Raw genomic sequence first — 15,006 nt, forward strand, 5'->3', positions numbered from 1 at the left:
AAACATGCTTCAATTTAATAAAACACACTGCAATTATTTGATCTGTCTTTCAAACTGATTTCAAGTATGTTAATTTTCTTGTATTTATAATTATTGTACAGATTTTAAGTGGGCCTGAACTCTTGCAAGGACAAAAGGAAAACATAGAGGAAGCACCCTGTATGTATTTAGAGAGTTTACCGTATATACTCGCATATAAGCCGACCCGCATATAAGCCGCCCCCCCAACTTTTCCCTGAAAAAACAGGGAAAAATGATTGACCCCCATATAAGCCGGGGGTAGGAAATGCTGGATTGGTGCAGCCCCCCAGTGTGTCCCAGTATAGCTAGTATAGTGCCCAGTATAGGTAGGTAGTGTCCAGTATAGCTAGTATAGTGCCCAGTATAGCCAGTATAGTGCCCAGTATAGCGCCCAGTATGGGTAGGTAGTGCCTCAGTTTAGCTAGTATAGTGCCCAGTTTAGCTAGTATAGTGCCCCAGTATGGCTAGTAAAGTGCCCAGTTTAGCCAGTATAGTGCACAGTTTAGTTAGTATAGTGCCCAGTTTAGCCAGTATAGTGCCCAGTTTAGCCAGTATAGTGCCCAGTTTAGCTAGTATAGTGCCCAGTTTAGCTAGTATAGTGCCCCAGTATGGCTAGTAAAGTGCCCAGTTTAGCCAGTATAGTGCCCAGTTTAGCCAGTATAGTGCCCAGTTTAGCTAGTATAGTGCCCAGTTTAGCCAGTATAGTGCCCAGTTTAGCTAGTATAGTGCCCAGTTTAGCCAGTATAGTGCCCAGTTTAGCCAGTATAGTGCCCAGTTTAGCTAGTATAGTGCCCCAGTATGACTAGTAAAGTGCCCAGTTTAGCCAGTATAGTGCCAAGTTTAGCCAGTATAGTGCCCAGTTTAGCTAGTATAGTGCCCAGTTTAGCCAGTATAGTGCCCAGTTTAGCTAGTATAGTGCCCAGTTTAGCTAGTATAGTGCCCAGTTTAGCCAGTATAGTGCCCACTTTAGCTAGTATAGTGCCCAGTTTAGCTAGTATAGTGCCCAGTTTAGCCAGTATAGTGCCCAGTTTAGCCAGTATAGTGCCCAGCATAGGTAGGTAGTGCTCCCCCCCCGCTCCCCCCGCGGCCGCCGCTGCTATTACCTGCTTAAGCAGCAGCCGCTTCCTAATCCGCGTTCCTCTTCTGAACTTTCTCAGAGTGTATCACAGCAGTGCGCCCGGTGCTGCTGCTGTGACGATGCAGAGTGCAGGAAAGAGCGCGGCTCCCTATAGCGACGATCTGTATCGCCGTTACCAAGGGAACCGCTCTTTCCTGCCCCCTGCATCGTCACAGCAGCAGCGCCGGGCGCGCTGCTGTGATACACTCTGAGAAAGTTTCAGAAGGGGAACGCGGATTAGGAAGCGGCCGCTGCCTAAGCAGGTAATAGCAGTGGCGGCCGCGGGGGGGAGCGGAGAGGGGGGGAAGCGGGGCGCGGACCACCCACCACCCACCACTAGACCACCAGGGAAGACTCTCATACAAGCCGACCCCCCAACTTTTGACCCCCTTTTTGGGGGTCAAAAATTCGGCTTGTATGCGAGTATATACGGTAGCCTGTTTAATTCCCCCCCTCCATGTGTGCCTAATCACAAGTTGTAATTTGATCTATCTCCATGTCATCTGACTGCCATGGCGGAGATGGCTTATTTGAAAGCACAGAATGTTAACAATATGTCTGCTTCATAATTCAGGAAGTAAAAAACAGTGCAGATATTTTATGATTTGTATCAGTTGTAACACAGAATTGTTTTTTTTTTAAAGCTTACTCTGCTGTCGCATATCTTTTAGAGAGGTTGTTCTGAGTTCAGATCCACTTTAAGCATTTGTTTTTACAGTATATATAAATTGTAATTCTAAAAAAAAAATGTTAGCTGTGTTTTTTCTCCTTTTCTATCTATTAGAATGCTTTTACCCATTTCTTCTGAAGGACATGTTGGATTATTATGGCTCTGTACATATTAACAAGCTGACACATCATTGCATTCCAGCGGTTCTGGAGGTGTGTTTAGCTTCTAAGGGTACAATGGTTAATTTGCATATATTCAGCAGTGGTGCCTGGGAGACATCTCGAGCTCACTCCAACCTGAATTATCGCAAATTCTTTCTGTTTTAGGAAAGCAAACTTTTGTTTTTCTTCTGAAGGAAATAAATATTTCATCAGCTTTTAAAATAGAATGGAATCAAATGGCATGCATATGTTATTTAGCAACTAATGTGGGCTAGAATAGCAGGGTCACTTAAAGTTTGCCTTTACACTGATTGGTTGAAATTATTGTAGCACAGTGGATGTAATCAGTAAGCATCAAAACTCATTTGTCTACTTTAATAAATTTGCAAAGCCAAATCTGTGAACAAAAGAACACATCGGCTCCTCAAGGCTGATAAATGTTAATTTTAGTTGAAAAGCGTGGATGTTGATATGGAAAGCAAGAAAATTATACGATTGCTTCTTTGCAAAATCAACAAATCATACCTCAGTGTGGTGCTGACCCTTCTGTGTATATCTGACTGTGACCCCTTATACAGTGGGTTGCAAAAGTATTCGGCCCCCTTTAAGTTTTCCACATTTTGTCATATTACTGCCACAAACATGGATCAATTTTATTGGAATTCCACATGAAAGACCAACACAAAGTGGTGTACATGTGAAGTGGAACGAAAATCATACATGATTCCAAACAATTTTTACAAATAAATAACTGCAAAGTGGTGTGTGCATAATTATTCAGCCCCCTTTGATCTGAGTGCAGTCAGTTGCCTATAGACATTGCCTGATGAGTGCTAATGACTAAATAGAGCGCACCTGTGTGTAATCTAATGTCAGTACAAATTCGGCTGCTCTGTGAGGGCCTCAGAGGTTGTCTAAGAGAATATTGGGAGCAACAACACCGTGAAGTCCAAAGAACACACAAGACAGGTCTGGGATCAAGTTATTGAGAAATTTAAAGCAGGCTTAGGCTACAAAAAGATTTCCAAAGCCTTGAACATCCCACAGAGCACTGTTCAAGCGATAATTCAGAAATGGAAGGAGTATGGCACAACTGTAAACCTACCAAGACAAGGCCATCCACCTAAACTCACAGGCCGAACAAGGAGAGCGCTGATCAGAAATGCAGTCAAGAGGCCCATGGTGACTCTGGACGAGCTGCAGAGACCTACAGCTCAGGTGGGAGACTCTGTCCATAGGACAACTATCAGTCATGCACTGTACAAAGTTGGCCTTTATGGAAGAGTGGCAAGAAGAAAGGCGTTTTTAACAGAAAGCAAGTTTACCAGAAGCCATGTGGGGGACACAGCAAACATGCGGAAGAAGGTGCTCTGGTCAGATGAGACCAAAATTGAACTTTTTGGCCAAAATGCAAAACGCTATGTGTGGCAGAAAACTAACACTGTACATCACTCTGAACACACCATCCCCACTGTCAAATATGGTGGTGGCAGCATCATGCTCGGGGGGTGCATCTCTTCAGCAGGGACAGGGAAGCTGGTCAGAGTTGACGGGGAGATGAATGGAGCCAAATACAAGGCAAACTTGGAAGAAAACCTCTTGGAGACTGCAAAAGACTTGAGACTGGGGCGGAGGTTCACCTTCCAGCAGGACAATGACCCTAAACATAAAGCCAGGGCAGCAATGGAATGGTTTAAAACAAAACATATCCATGTGTTAGAATGGCCCAGTCAAAGTCCAGATCTAAATCCAATCGAGAATCTGTGGCAAGATCTGAAAACTGCTGTTCACAAACGCTGTCCATCTAATCTGACTGAGCTGGAGCTGTTTTGCAAAGAAGAATGGGCAAGGATTTCAGTCTGTAGATGTGCAAAGCTGGTAGAGACATTCCCTAAAAGACTGGCAGCTGTAATTGCAGAAAAAGGTGGTTCTACAAAGTATTGACTCAGGAGGCCGAATAATTACTAGGGATGCTCATTCAGATTCCGCGGAAATGCAATTTCCTAAATTCCGATAGGAAATTGCATTTCCGCATCGGAATGCGGAAATCGGTAATGCAAGTGCGGTAGGCGAAATCGCGGAAATTCCACCTGACTTTAACATCGATTTTCTCAAAAACTATAAGGTATTTTTGAAAACTTTTCTTTGCATCTTGTTCACAAGCTTCAGTTTAATAAACCCTGAAAATTTGGTGTTTCTAGGTCTTAAGGGGGCTTTGCTATTAACCGTTAAATTTGGTGGATTTTAACTGTAATGTAAAATGCAGAAAATCTGCATCTGCCTATTTTCTGCATTTTACATTACCGTAAAAATCCGCTGACCTTAGCGGTCAATAGCAAAGCCCCCGTAAGTCCTATAAACACCAAATTTTCAGGGTTTATTAAACAAAATCTTCTGAACTAGATGCAAAAAAAAGTTTTCAAAAAGACTTTATAGTTTTTGAGAAAATCAATGTATAAGTCGGGCGGAATTTCAGCGATTTCCGGCGGAAATTCCGCATTGGAAAGCGGAAATTGGTAGCGGAACGCGGAATCTGTAATTGGCAATGGCGGAATGCAGATTTACTTCGGAATCGGAAATTGACATTCCGACCATCCCTAATAATTACGCACACCCCACTTTGCAGTTATTTATTTGTAAAAAATTGTTTGAAATGATGTATGATTTTCGATCCATTTCTATCATGTACACCACTTTGTATTGGTCTTTCACGTGGCATTCCAATAAAACTGATGCATGTTTGTGGCAGTAATGTGACAAAATGTGAAAAACTTCAAGGGGGCCGAATACTTTTGCAACCCACTGTAGTACTGGAATATAAGTCATGGCACACACGTCATTATTGCTAATACAGAGGGTGTTCCTTTACCTCTGTTTGTTGTTTTATTGACTCTTAAACGCTCAGTAGCCTGTTCATATGTCATATGTCATAGCACTATTAATGTTCAATATATAATGTTCATATAATGAAAGAATAATACATGTTGGATGTACTTGGTATCATTATATGACAGATATTATAATGTAAAGAAATGGTTAAGAGATGAAGGCCGATTAAAAGCATCAAGCAACATGAAATATAAGCAGAAAAGGTCAAAGACTTTCATACTGCCACTATTAATATCATCATAACTGCACTCTGACTAATCCTTACTTTTATGCACAACAGGATTACATCTGCAGCTGCCGTTATTCAAAATGTCATTCGTGACTTACAAGTGATGCCATGATAATGGATGCATACACTATGGAAATGCACTCTAAGCATAAACAAACACTTCTCATCCACATTTACAATGCATGCGTTTCATATTGTTTTGGTGAAGACACACTAATTCAGCTGTCTTTCTGCTGTAAAATGAATTACTGTGCTCTTAATGTAACATGAATTGATGATTGATTTTGGATTAGCACAGATCAGTTTTTTCGAATATCTGCTGAAAGCTAGACAGCCCATTATCTGTATCCTCATATCTTGGCAGGGGCCTTTGGCAATGAATCCTTTATGGTCTGATAAAATAAGCAGTAAGTGGCATGTCTATATATTACATTTCCTAATGGAAATCTAAAAAAGCTTGCTGTTGTCAGTATTACCTGTTTTGCATTCTAATTCACCTTAATGGAAACATAACTACAGTTAGGCAATAAACTGAAATACGACAGATTATTTACCTAACAGCGCTTGATGCACAAATCCTTATTATAGAAAATATTATCTCTGTACAGCAGGTATGGCACAGGATCAACTTTTTTGTCTTTTACTTGTCTTACTTTGAAAAGGGGCCCTGTTAATGGTACAATATTTTTGTGGGTTCATAAATAATCAGAAGGTAAGTAACGATTGTTCCTATAAACAATATCACTTTCTCTCTTTAGATGCGATGGTAAAATCCAACATTCCAATCAACACAATTCTGTATTCCAATCTCCCATAGAATCATTTCACATTGATTTTCTCCACATACTGCGTGGTGTTCTGTATAATGGTCTGTTCAATCATAAAAATCAGATTGAAGGATCACATCTGAGGAAAATATTGTACCAGTAATGGGCACCTTAAGACATAAGTGTAATTGGAAATTCTGTATCCGGTTGTCTACTCTTGTCCAGTTCAATATTGGTTAACCAAAATAATAGAGCAAATGTTTCCATGATAAGCATTCACTGGACCAATACAATTACATGCATTGCTAAACAGGGTGGTACACATTGTAATAAATCCATATTCATTAACTACTTTCAGGACCAGCGCATTCAAAATCTACGTCCTGCTTATGGCTGCGCTGCTCTGACAGGACTTAGATTTCCACATTTACGCCACACATTCCCACTGCTCCTGCTGATTGCGCTGCTCTGCCCCGGTGCAACTCACTTGCACTAGCCTCAGTATTGAATGCAGAGCTCTGTGAGCAGGTCAGGAGTCAATTTCATTTGCTCCTGACCCTGTCATCACTGTGAGCCAATCCCATTGGCTGACGTTGATGGGCAGGGTGAGGAGCCAATGAAAGCAGCTCCTGAGTCCTGACCGGTGCACAGAGCTCAGCCGTCATAGGGTCGGCAGAGAGTGGGACCTGTGGCAATGGGAAAGTGGTGTGACCGGGTGTCTCCAAATAAAAACATTAGAACCCAATAAAATTCCCTTGTTTTAAAGACAGTTAATATTTCTTCCATAAGAGTCCTGCCCAATGCCACAATAGACCTGACCCCCTTTAGCAATAGGTTTGTGTGGGCTTGTGGAAAACTTTTTGTTTCCATAAGAGTCCTGTCTAATTCTGCAATTCTCCTGCCCTTCATTAGCAATGAAGTTTAGTGGGTTTGCTGTTATGTTCAGCACCAAGTTCAGCACTCAAGTTTCCATAAGAGCCCTGTCCGATGTCGCAATTCTCCTGCTCACCATTAGAAGTAGAGTTCATTGGGTTTGTCATTATGTTCAACACCCACATTTCCATAGAGTCCTGTCTAATTTCACAACAGACCGATCCTCTCAAGAGCAATAGTGTTCAGTGGGCTTGCTGTTATGTCCAGCGCCCAAGATTTCATAAGAATCATGTTCAATTCTGCAATAGACCTGTGCCCATTAGCAGTAGAGCTGTGTGGGTTTGCCATCATGTTCAGGACCCAAGTTTCCATAAGTAATTTCCAATGCTGCAATATAACTGTCCCCCATTAGCAATAGAGCTGTGTGGGCTTATGGAAAACGTTATCCTCTATAGCTGTGATAAACACTTTAAAGGTTATATTGATAATGGTTTGACAGCTCCATATCGTTATGTTTCAAAAGGCAATTCATAAAATGGATAAAGACACTCTTTAGAAGAAGGGAAAATACTGATATATGAAGCCGTACACAATAACGCAAACTTCCTTTAAAGGCTACAACCTGCGCCATTTTTTTTATCACATCCTTTTTACATGTGGCCTATTCTTGTCAATCAATTTGGATCTTTGGTGGAGAAATTCAAAAAATCCCCTGGATGGAACTACATTTTTATATACCACCATGTATTTCCACTGGTCCATTCATTTCAAGAAGACACAGCACAGGTGTTTTGTCTTCCCCTCTACTTGATAGTGTAGAGCCTGTATTGTTTACATGGAGTTAATTTGAGTTAGTTGGGGGGCACTTAGGGCTGGTTCACACTGCAAGAGCTTTTTCTAAGCAATTAAGCTCTTGCTAATGTAATGCTATGGGTTTGTTCTCACCTGAGCAATGTGATTTTATAAAAATCACTCATAGCATTGCATTAGCAAGAGCTTTTCACATTTTTTGGTTTTCTTTAATAAAATAAATTTGTATTGGTTAGCTAAAAGGAGGACATACAGTTTTTTTTCCATATGTTTATACGTATAAAAATTACTTACAGAAAAAAAATCTGGGTTGTTTTAAACCTCACAAATGAAAGTTTCAATTTCCTAATACACCTGAGGGTTTGATTGACAAGGTTTCTAAATATAAAAGGCAGCATTTATTAAGGCATTTACTGTTTTTGTGGTAATTACCTTTGAGTTTTATTGTTTCCAACTCTGTTCATTCATTACAACAGTTGCTATGGAAACACCACATTTGACATTTTTGGTCGTTAAATTAACTCTTGGATGCTGTTAATGACTTGCTTAATCAATTCATTAAAATTCCACAATCTCTATTTTTTTCACTTACCTCAGAATTTTTACCAAACAAAATAGGGGTTGTCCAACCTTCCCACACAAGCGTGCCACCAAGCCTACCTGTTTAATTACCAAAAGTAGATAATAGTACCTGGACACATAAATACCTCTTCCTTAACATGATGAAATGTGGTAATTTAATACATGAACAGCACAGAGGACATATAACGCTTGTGGAGAAGTACTATAACATGTAAGGTAAAAATAATCTGCTACTTTTGGCTGCTGCTGCATTTATCTTACCAATGCATTATAATGTCAAATTAATTTTGGGTATGGCCTGGGAAGAATCTCATTAGTACAGGTCTTGGTATATCCAAAACAAATATTCCACTTTAAAAGACATTTCATTATTAAATTACTACTTCAATTATCTTCTTCAGATCAAATGAGGTGAAGGAACAACAGCATAGTAATGATGATAAATTATGCCAATGGCCCCCCTCCTCTGTTTACAGATGGTTTATGCAGCTGACTCCTTTCGTGCCTGTTGCAAAAAAAAATTTCACAAGAGATATAAAAGAAGCCACCTGTGTCAAATTAGAAAAAAAAATCTTGAAGCACAGGTAATGGAGGCTTCATCACCACTCATAAGCAGCACAAACATATACGTTATAAAGGCAACATATACGTTATAAAGGCAAAAATAACCTAAAGTGAAAATAAGCTTACGCGATAAATAATTGTATCTTTAGAACTAACCTTACAGTAAATATCATTTTGCTGGAGTCTCAGAATCTTTGTAACGTTTGAAAACCTTAGTCTGGACATATTCCCCAGACTTTCTTCTGCCTGAACCTTAATGTAAGTCTGAGAGTTTAACTTTCCAGCTTCCAGGAATATGCAGTATTTAAATCTGAGCAGTTTCATTGAATTACTCTATCTGGATCTATAACTGCAAAAAGATTCACACCTCCACAACCAAATGGGACAAAACCATTTTACAAAGAGTAATATTTTCTATTATATTATTTTATTGAATATATCATTATTTATATATATCCTTTTCCTGCATTACAGAAAATTTAGCCTGCTTGGTAAACTTGCTAATTTTATTAAAGAGCATATTTACTGCCTATAATTATGTCTAAAGCACATGCTCAAACATCTGGATTTTTTTTTTGAAGAATTCTGTGCAGTAAATACAGGCTTAGTAGGATATTAGAGCACATTGATATATTTCAGAGCTTTTAATGCTGAATGCAAAACAAAACAATTCTTAATAACCAGAGCTGTAATGTGACCCATCAAGCTTAAGTACCCATTACACCAGGGGTGCCCATTGCAGAGATCCTGTTCTACCAGTAGATCACAAAACACTTCTGGATAGATCTTGCATGCATGAGTGATGCATGTGCTGCCTGCTGTTTCTGATTCAGACGAGCTTAGTGTGATATGCTGTGTTGGGGTTCTGCACAGCAGTGGAGTGAATTGTGGTATAGGAAGGTGATGAGCCATATATTTAATAGCTTTATGTGTTCCTGCTGATTACAATTTTGCTGCAGCAGGACAAAAGATAAACAAATTGACTGGCAGCTAATAATCAATGTACTGTTGGACTTCTGCATTGCATGCGCTTCATTAGTGGCTTGCGTCTCTAGGTTTTATGTACCTGGTAGATCATTGTGACTTGGTAACTTTTGAAGTATTGCACAAGTTAAAAAAAAGTTTGTGCCCCTCTGTTTCACACTATCCCCTGCACTTTGTGATTTCCTACATTATCTCTTAACTTTACACTAACTCTAATACTATACTGGATTCAGCCTGTATTTGGCTGCACCCAGTACTATACAGGCTGCACTCATTATTATACTGGGTGCAGCCTGTATTTAGAAGCGCTGCCAATATCTCCTGTTGTAGCTCCAGTCCTATGCCATTTCCTACGCTAGCCCTAAGGCTCAACACACACCATACAACCTTGGTTGTACAGATTTACCAAATGTATGTAGTATAAGGGCCAACAGATTGAAAATACCTTGAATGATTGATTGGTTAAGCTCTTATACTACATGAAAGTGGTAAGTTTGAACAACCAAGATTGTATGGTGTGTGTTGAGCCTTACACTTACACCAACCAAATCCTTACAATTATCTGTGATTTAAAAAAATCATGTTTGATTCTTCCAAGAAATAATCGTGTTGAGACCACAAATCTCTTATTCAGGAATCTATTGGAAGTACAAAAGATATTCTTATGCTGGGAATACACCATGTGTTTTTTAGGCAGATAGATGGTTTGATAGGTGATTTCCGACATGTCCAATTTCACTTTCAATCATTTTACCACTCGAATTCTGAGAGAAGTGAATGGAACTTGATAAGAAAAGATAGAAAAATCAAGTGGGAAATCGAGCGGAAAAATAAATCAAAACACGATCAAGCGGTAAATCGACCACAAAAAAAAGCATTGTGTATTCCCAGCATTAGTTTTTGAAAAAACAAAAACATTTCTTGCTTCATCCATACTAATGAATTACAGCCAATTATAAAACACTTTCACCAGCACTTCATAGAGTATAGCAGTGCATTTAACCTTACACCAATGTGTACATATGTCTCGTAATGAAAGGAAGAGATTGAAACCATCTAATGTGGCTAAACACTTTCATTCCTGTCATGAAGGTGATCTTACTCACTTTTCCTTCCAGGGCCTAGAAAGGGTCTATTTAGATAGCAGGGGTGGGGATTTGAAAAAGGAACTCTTGGAACATAAGATGTGCTGGATATTTACACCAGGGAACTTAACTATAGGTGGGATGTTTACCTATTTGTTTAGATTTGTTTATGGGTCCTATGAATGGTCCCTCTGTTATTTGTTTCATAGATGGACTAGTTTTTCCCTTCGGTTTGGTATTAGTGTTGCCAACCGTCAGTAAATTTACTGACAGACAGTAAAAAAGTCAACAAATCTGGGCTGTCAGTAAAAGTCCATGAAAAAATGTGTGGTGTCAGTAAAAAACCCTCTCTCTTTCCCCGAAGATCACAGCACTTACTGCTTATCAGTTCATGTATCACTCTGGAATATACACTGCTCTATCTAAAGGTGCTCATACATCTGTAGACTTGGCGGCCAATCAATCATCAGATAAGACAATTATTATTGATATTATAAAAATCGGTGCCAACAAGAGCATGCCTAGTTTACAATCAAACCAATTTCGGGCCGAAATTGGTTGCATGTATCGATCGCATGTATCAATCGGACATGCTGGAAAATCTCAGGTTGGCATGCTCGATCAGGCGTGCAGTGGCAAGGGCTGCGATAATCGAGAAGAAATGTGATGGAAAACCCCCAGTTGCATCCCCCAAATGTAAATATACCAAAGTCCCCCCCTCCCAGATGCTGTGCATTAATACTTCACCTGTCCGGTGTTGCGCCACTGCACTCTTCTTCCTCATTCGAGCCCCACATGGTTGCCGGTGTATTGCACGTAGGGTGCATGTGTGATATCTTTCATTTAATTTCAATAATATTAGATGTCAGTAAAAAAAGTGTTCAGTAATTTTTTCGTGCTTTGTCAGTAAAAATGTATTTCCGCGGTTGGCAACACTGTTTGGTGTGTTTCCATGATGTCATATCCATATGTTTTGATTAGGAGTTTTAGTGTTTAGGACAGAGCCATAAATTATAACTTAGTTCCCTCCTCTCTCTCTCTTCTCCCCTTTATGCTTTGTTTAGTTAGGGTTGATAGCCTCCCTAGCGTTCTGGACGAGCTAGGCTCGTCCAGAGACGCCGGAGGCCACCGCTCAGGCCCTGCTGGGCCAATTTTAATAATTTTTTGTTTAAAACACGCAGCAAGCACTTTGCTTGCTGCGTGTCCTACCAGATCGCCACTGCTTGCCGCCGATCTGCCACTACCCGACGCGAAAGAGGACCCCCCCGCAGTCCCCGTGCGCAGCCTGGCCAATCACCGCCAGGCTGTGCTTTGGGGTGGATCGGGAGTCCGTGTGACGATGACATCACTGTCGATGACGTCACTCCGCTCGTCGCCATGGCAACGGGGAAGCCCTCAAGGAAATCACGTTCAGAACGGGATTTCCTGACGGCATAGATGCCGGTGGCGATCAGAGGGGTGGGAGGGATATAGCAGGGAGGGGAGTATCATGTAGCTAGCGCTAGGCTAGCTACATAATTAAAAAAAAAATTAGGTATTAAAAACTATGCGCAGCCGTGCGGTGGCGCATAATCAAAACGCCCAGCAGGATAATAACCCCAGGAATCCTTTATGTATAACGTCTCTTATATTTTCTATGTACAGGTAGTCCCCGGGTTACGAACACCTGACTTACGAATGACCCACCAATATGAACGCCCGCCGACCCGCCCTGATGACGTCACGCAACCCGGGGACTACCTCTTGTGCCCCCTTTCCTAATGCAGAGTATGCGCAGCAGAAGCGATAAGTGAAGTCTCACCTATTCCATGGCAGCTTCGGGCCAATCAGCGGCGTCCTCCCTCCCCTCAATGCTCTTCCTAGCGGCTTCCCTAGTGTTGCGTAATGACGCAATCAAAAGGAGACCCCGCGGCTGGAATGGTGAAGGGAGAGAGGATGCCGCTGATTGACCCGGAGCCGCCATGGAATAGGTGAGACTTGTAATCGCTTCTGCTGTGCATACTCTGCATTAGGAAAGGGGGCATGGGAGGCACAAGGAGACACAGAGGGGTCAGAGATGGCACAGAGGGGGGACACTGAAAGCACAGGGGACAGAGAAGGCACAGCGTTCCGACTTAAGGACGGATTCCGGTTAAGAACGAGCCTACAGTTCCTATCTCGTTTGTTAACCGGGGGACTATCTGTATGTGTATTTATGTGAAATGATGTACACTTGAGTCTTCTCCCTTCCCACCCTGGGTGATTGCCCTTTAAGAGAATCTCAGTTACCTGTTTAGGTGTAGTGAAAGGGGGAGTGGTCTCTTGGTATTTAAAGACAGACTTGTAAATGTCATAAAAGGTACGACTAAGGACCTGGTGGGGTTGGAAACGCATCAGCTTGCATGCTGCCACACTCTTTGCTAATTTTTCTATGATGATTTCATAAATTAATACATTATTTTACTATATGGAAGGAGTGTGGATGATTTTTGTTTACTGGAAAAGGAAGAAATCAGTTGGCAATGTATGGACAGGCTGGACATGCTACACTTGATATAAATGAACACATTTTAAAATGGAACATAACTGCCATATCATTTCTGTATTTATTTCAATGCTGCTTTATGGTTAATAATAGGAATAATACATAACTGTAAAATTAAAAAATACTGTAATATGATTGGGTAGAAAAAGAGCATTTCAGAGGGTGGGACTAAGAGGCATATTCACTAAACTGCTTTAAGCACAATAACAAGTGTTAAATCTTACAGCACGATGAGTAGAGCAGAATGCAATACATTACCCGCAATGCATTACGCTCTACTCATGCAGTAAGACTTAACTTGTTATTTTGGCAATAATGGATCCCACATGCACTGGCTTAAAGTAGAATAATCCAAAAGCAGGCAAGTGATAATATGCTGGTGTATTAGTGGACATGGCATAGGTAACATGGGCATTTGGCAAGGCATCATCAATGTTGAATGATATACACAGGTTTGGAGCAGTATATTTTGCCATCAGGATATAATTTTTAAAGGACAACCGAGGTGACATGTGACATGATGAGATAGCCATGTGTATGTAGAGTGGCAAGCACACAAAAAACTATACTGTGTTCCTTTTTTTTCCTTTGTCTGCCTGAAAGAGTTAAACATCAGGTATGCAAGTGACAGTTTCTGTCTGGGTCGGGACCAGGTCGGACTGGGTCAGACTATAGCATAACCTTCGCTGATAAATAATTGCAACCATAAAACACTTCCCTGTCAATAAATGGCTTCTGAGAGCAGGGAAGAGATAAAAAGGTCAGTAATTCATAGATTTGAGCTCTGGTATACTTCAATGAAGGTTTCACTGAGCAGAAACAATGAAACAGTAAAAATTTAAGAACTAGATTTAAATATGAATATTTAAATATAAAATAAAACTGTGAGATAGCTAAAAATTTCATTTTTAGGAGAAGGAGGATATATACAATTGTTTTTCTCATCAGTTTATTTTCACCTCGGATGTCCTTTAAGTACAAATTTGCGTATTTCAGGAAAATAAAGCTATCCTATATCAGGCTAGAATCAGTTAACATTTCATGTTCAAAACTACAGCGATTGGTATCTTCAATTCCCAAATATTTACAGAGTGGTCTTGGGTTGCCAGTTTATACAGTGGGACAGGTTGGCAGGAGAATTGATTTGTAGGCAAGGTTGTCGTTTTTTTGTTATTTTGTTCTGTTTATTAGCTCTAAAAGTAGGAGTAAGATTTGTAAGATAAACCTAAATATTCTGTTTATTTTACTTTATTTGTCATTGTAGGTGTGGCTATGTGGTGGAAGCATGGAAGTCCTACCATGTTCAAGAGTGGCCCACATAGAACGCAAAAGAAAACCTTACAACAACAATATTGACTTCTATACAAAAAGAAATGCATTACGGGTAGCTGAAGTCTGGATGGATGACTACAAGTCTCATGTCTATATAGCATGGAATTTACCTTTAGAGGTAAGAAATATATCTTAAAAAATATACATAGGAACATATACCAGCAAGTAATTTTCACCTTGAAAATGCTATTTTTAATTTCAAGAAAATTTTTGTACAACTACATTGTATTTGTATGGTCAAGGGAAAGTATTTTTTCTTTCTAATGTGAAAAATGTAGAAAAGCATTATTTTTATTGCACAAAATGTGTGGAATTGTTTATTTTTAACGCAATACATTGCAAAAAATGTGAAAATCACAAACTTATAACAAACTGATTTTTAATGGCATTTTTGCTCA

General features: G+C 40.1%; 1 protein-coding gene across 3 annotated transcripts in view; it reads left to right on the plus strand.

The window, feature by feature from the left end:
• The window catches only part of GALNT17 (polypeptide N-acetylgalactosaminyltransferase 17), a 471,180-nt gene that overhangs the window by 430,571 nt on the left and 25,603 nt on the right, over nucleotides 1-15,006 (plus strand). For all 3 annotated transcript variants that reach the window (XM_068268559.1, XM_068268560.1, XM_068268561.1), the window contains one exon: nucleotides 14,541-14,726. In XM_068268559.1, coding sequence (XP_068124660.1) covers nucleotides 14,541-14,726 — 186 coding nt within the window. The remainder of the gene's footprint in view (nucleotides 1-14,540; nucleotides 14,727-15,006) is intronic.

This window comes from Hyperolius riggenbachi, chromosome 2, assembly GCF_040937935.1.
Source record: "Hyperolius riggenbachi isolate aHypRig1 chromosome 2, aHypRig1.pri, whole genome shotgun sequence".
Lineage (NCBI taxonomy): Eukaryota > Metazoa > Chordata > Amphibia > Anura > Hyperoliidae > Hyperolius > Hyperolius riggenbachi.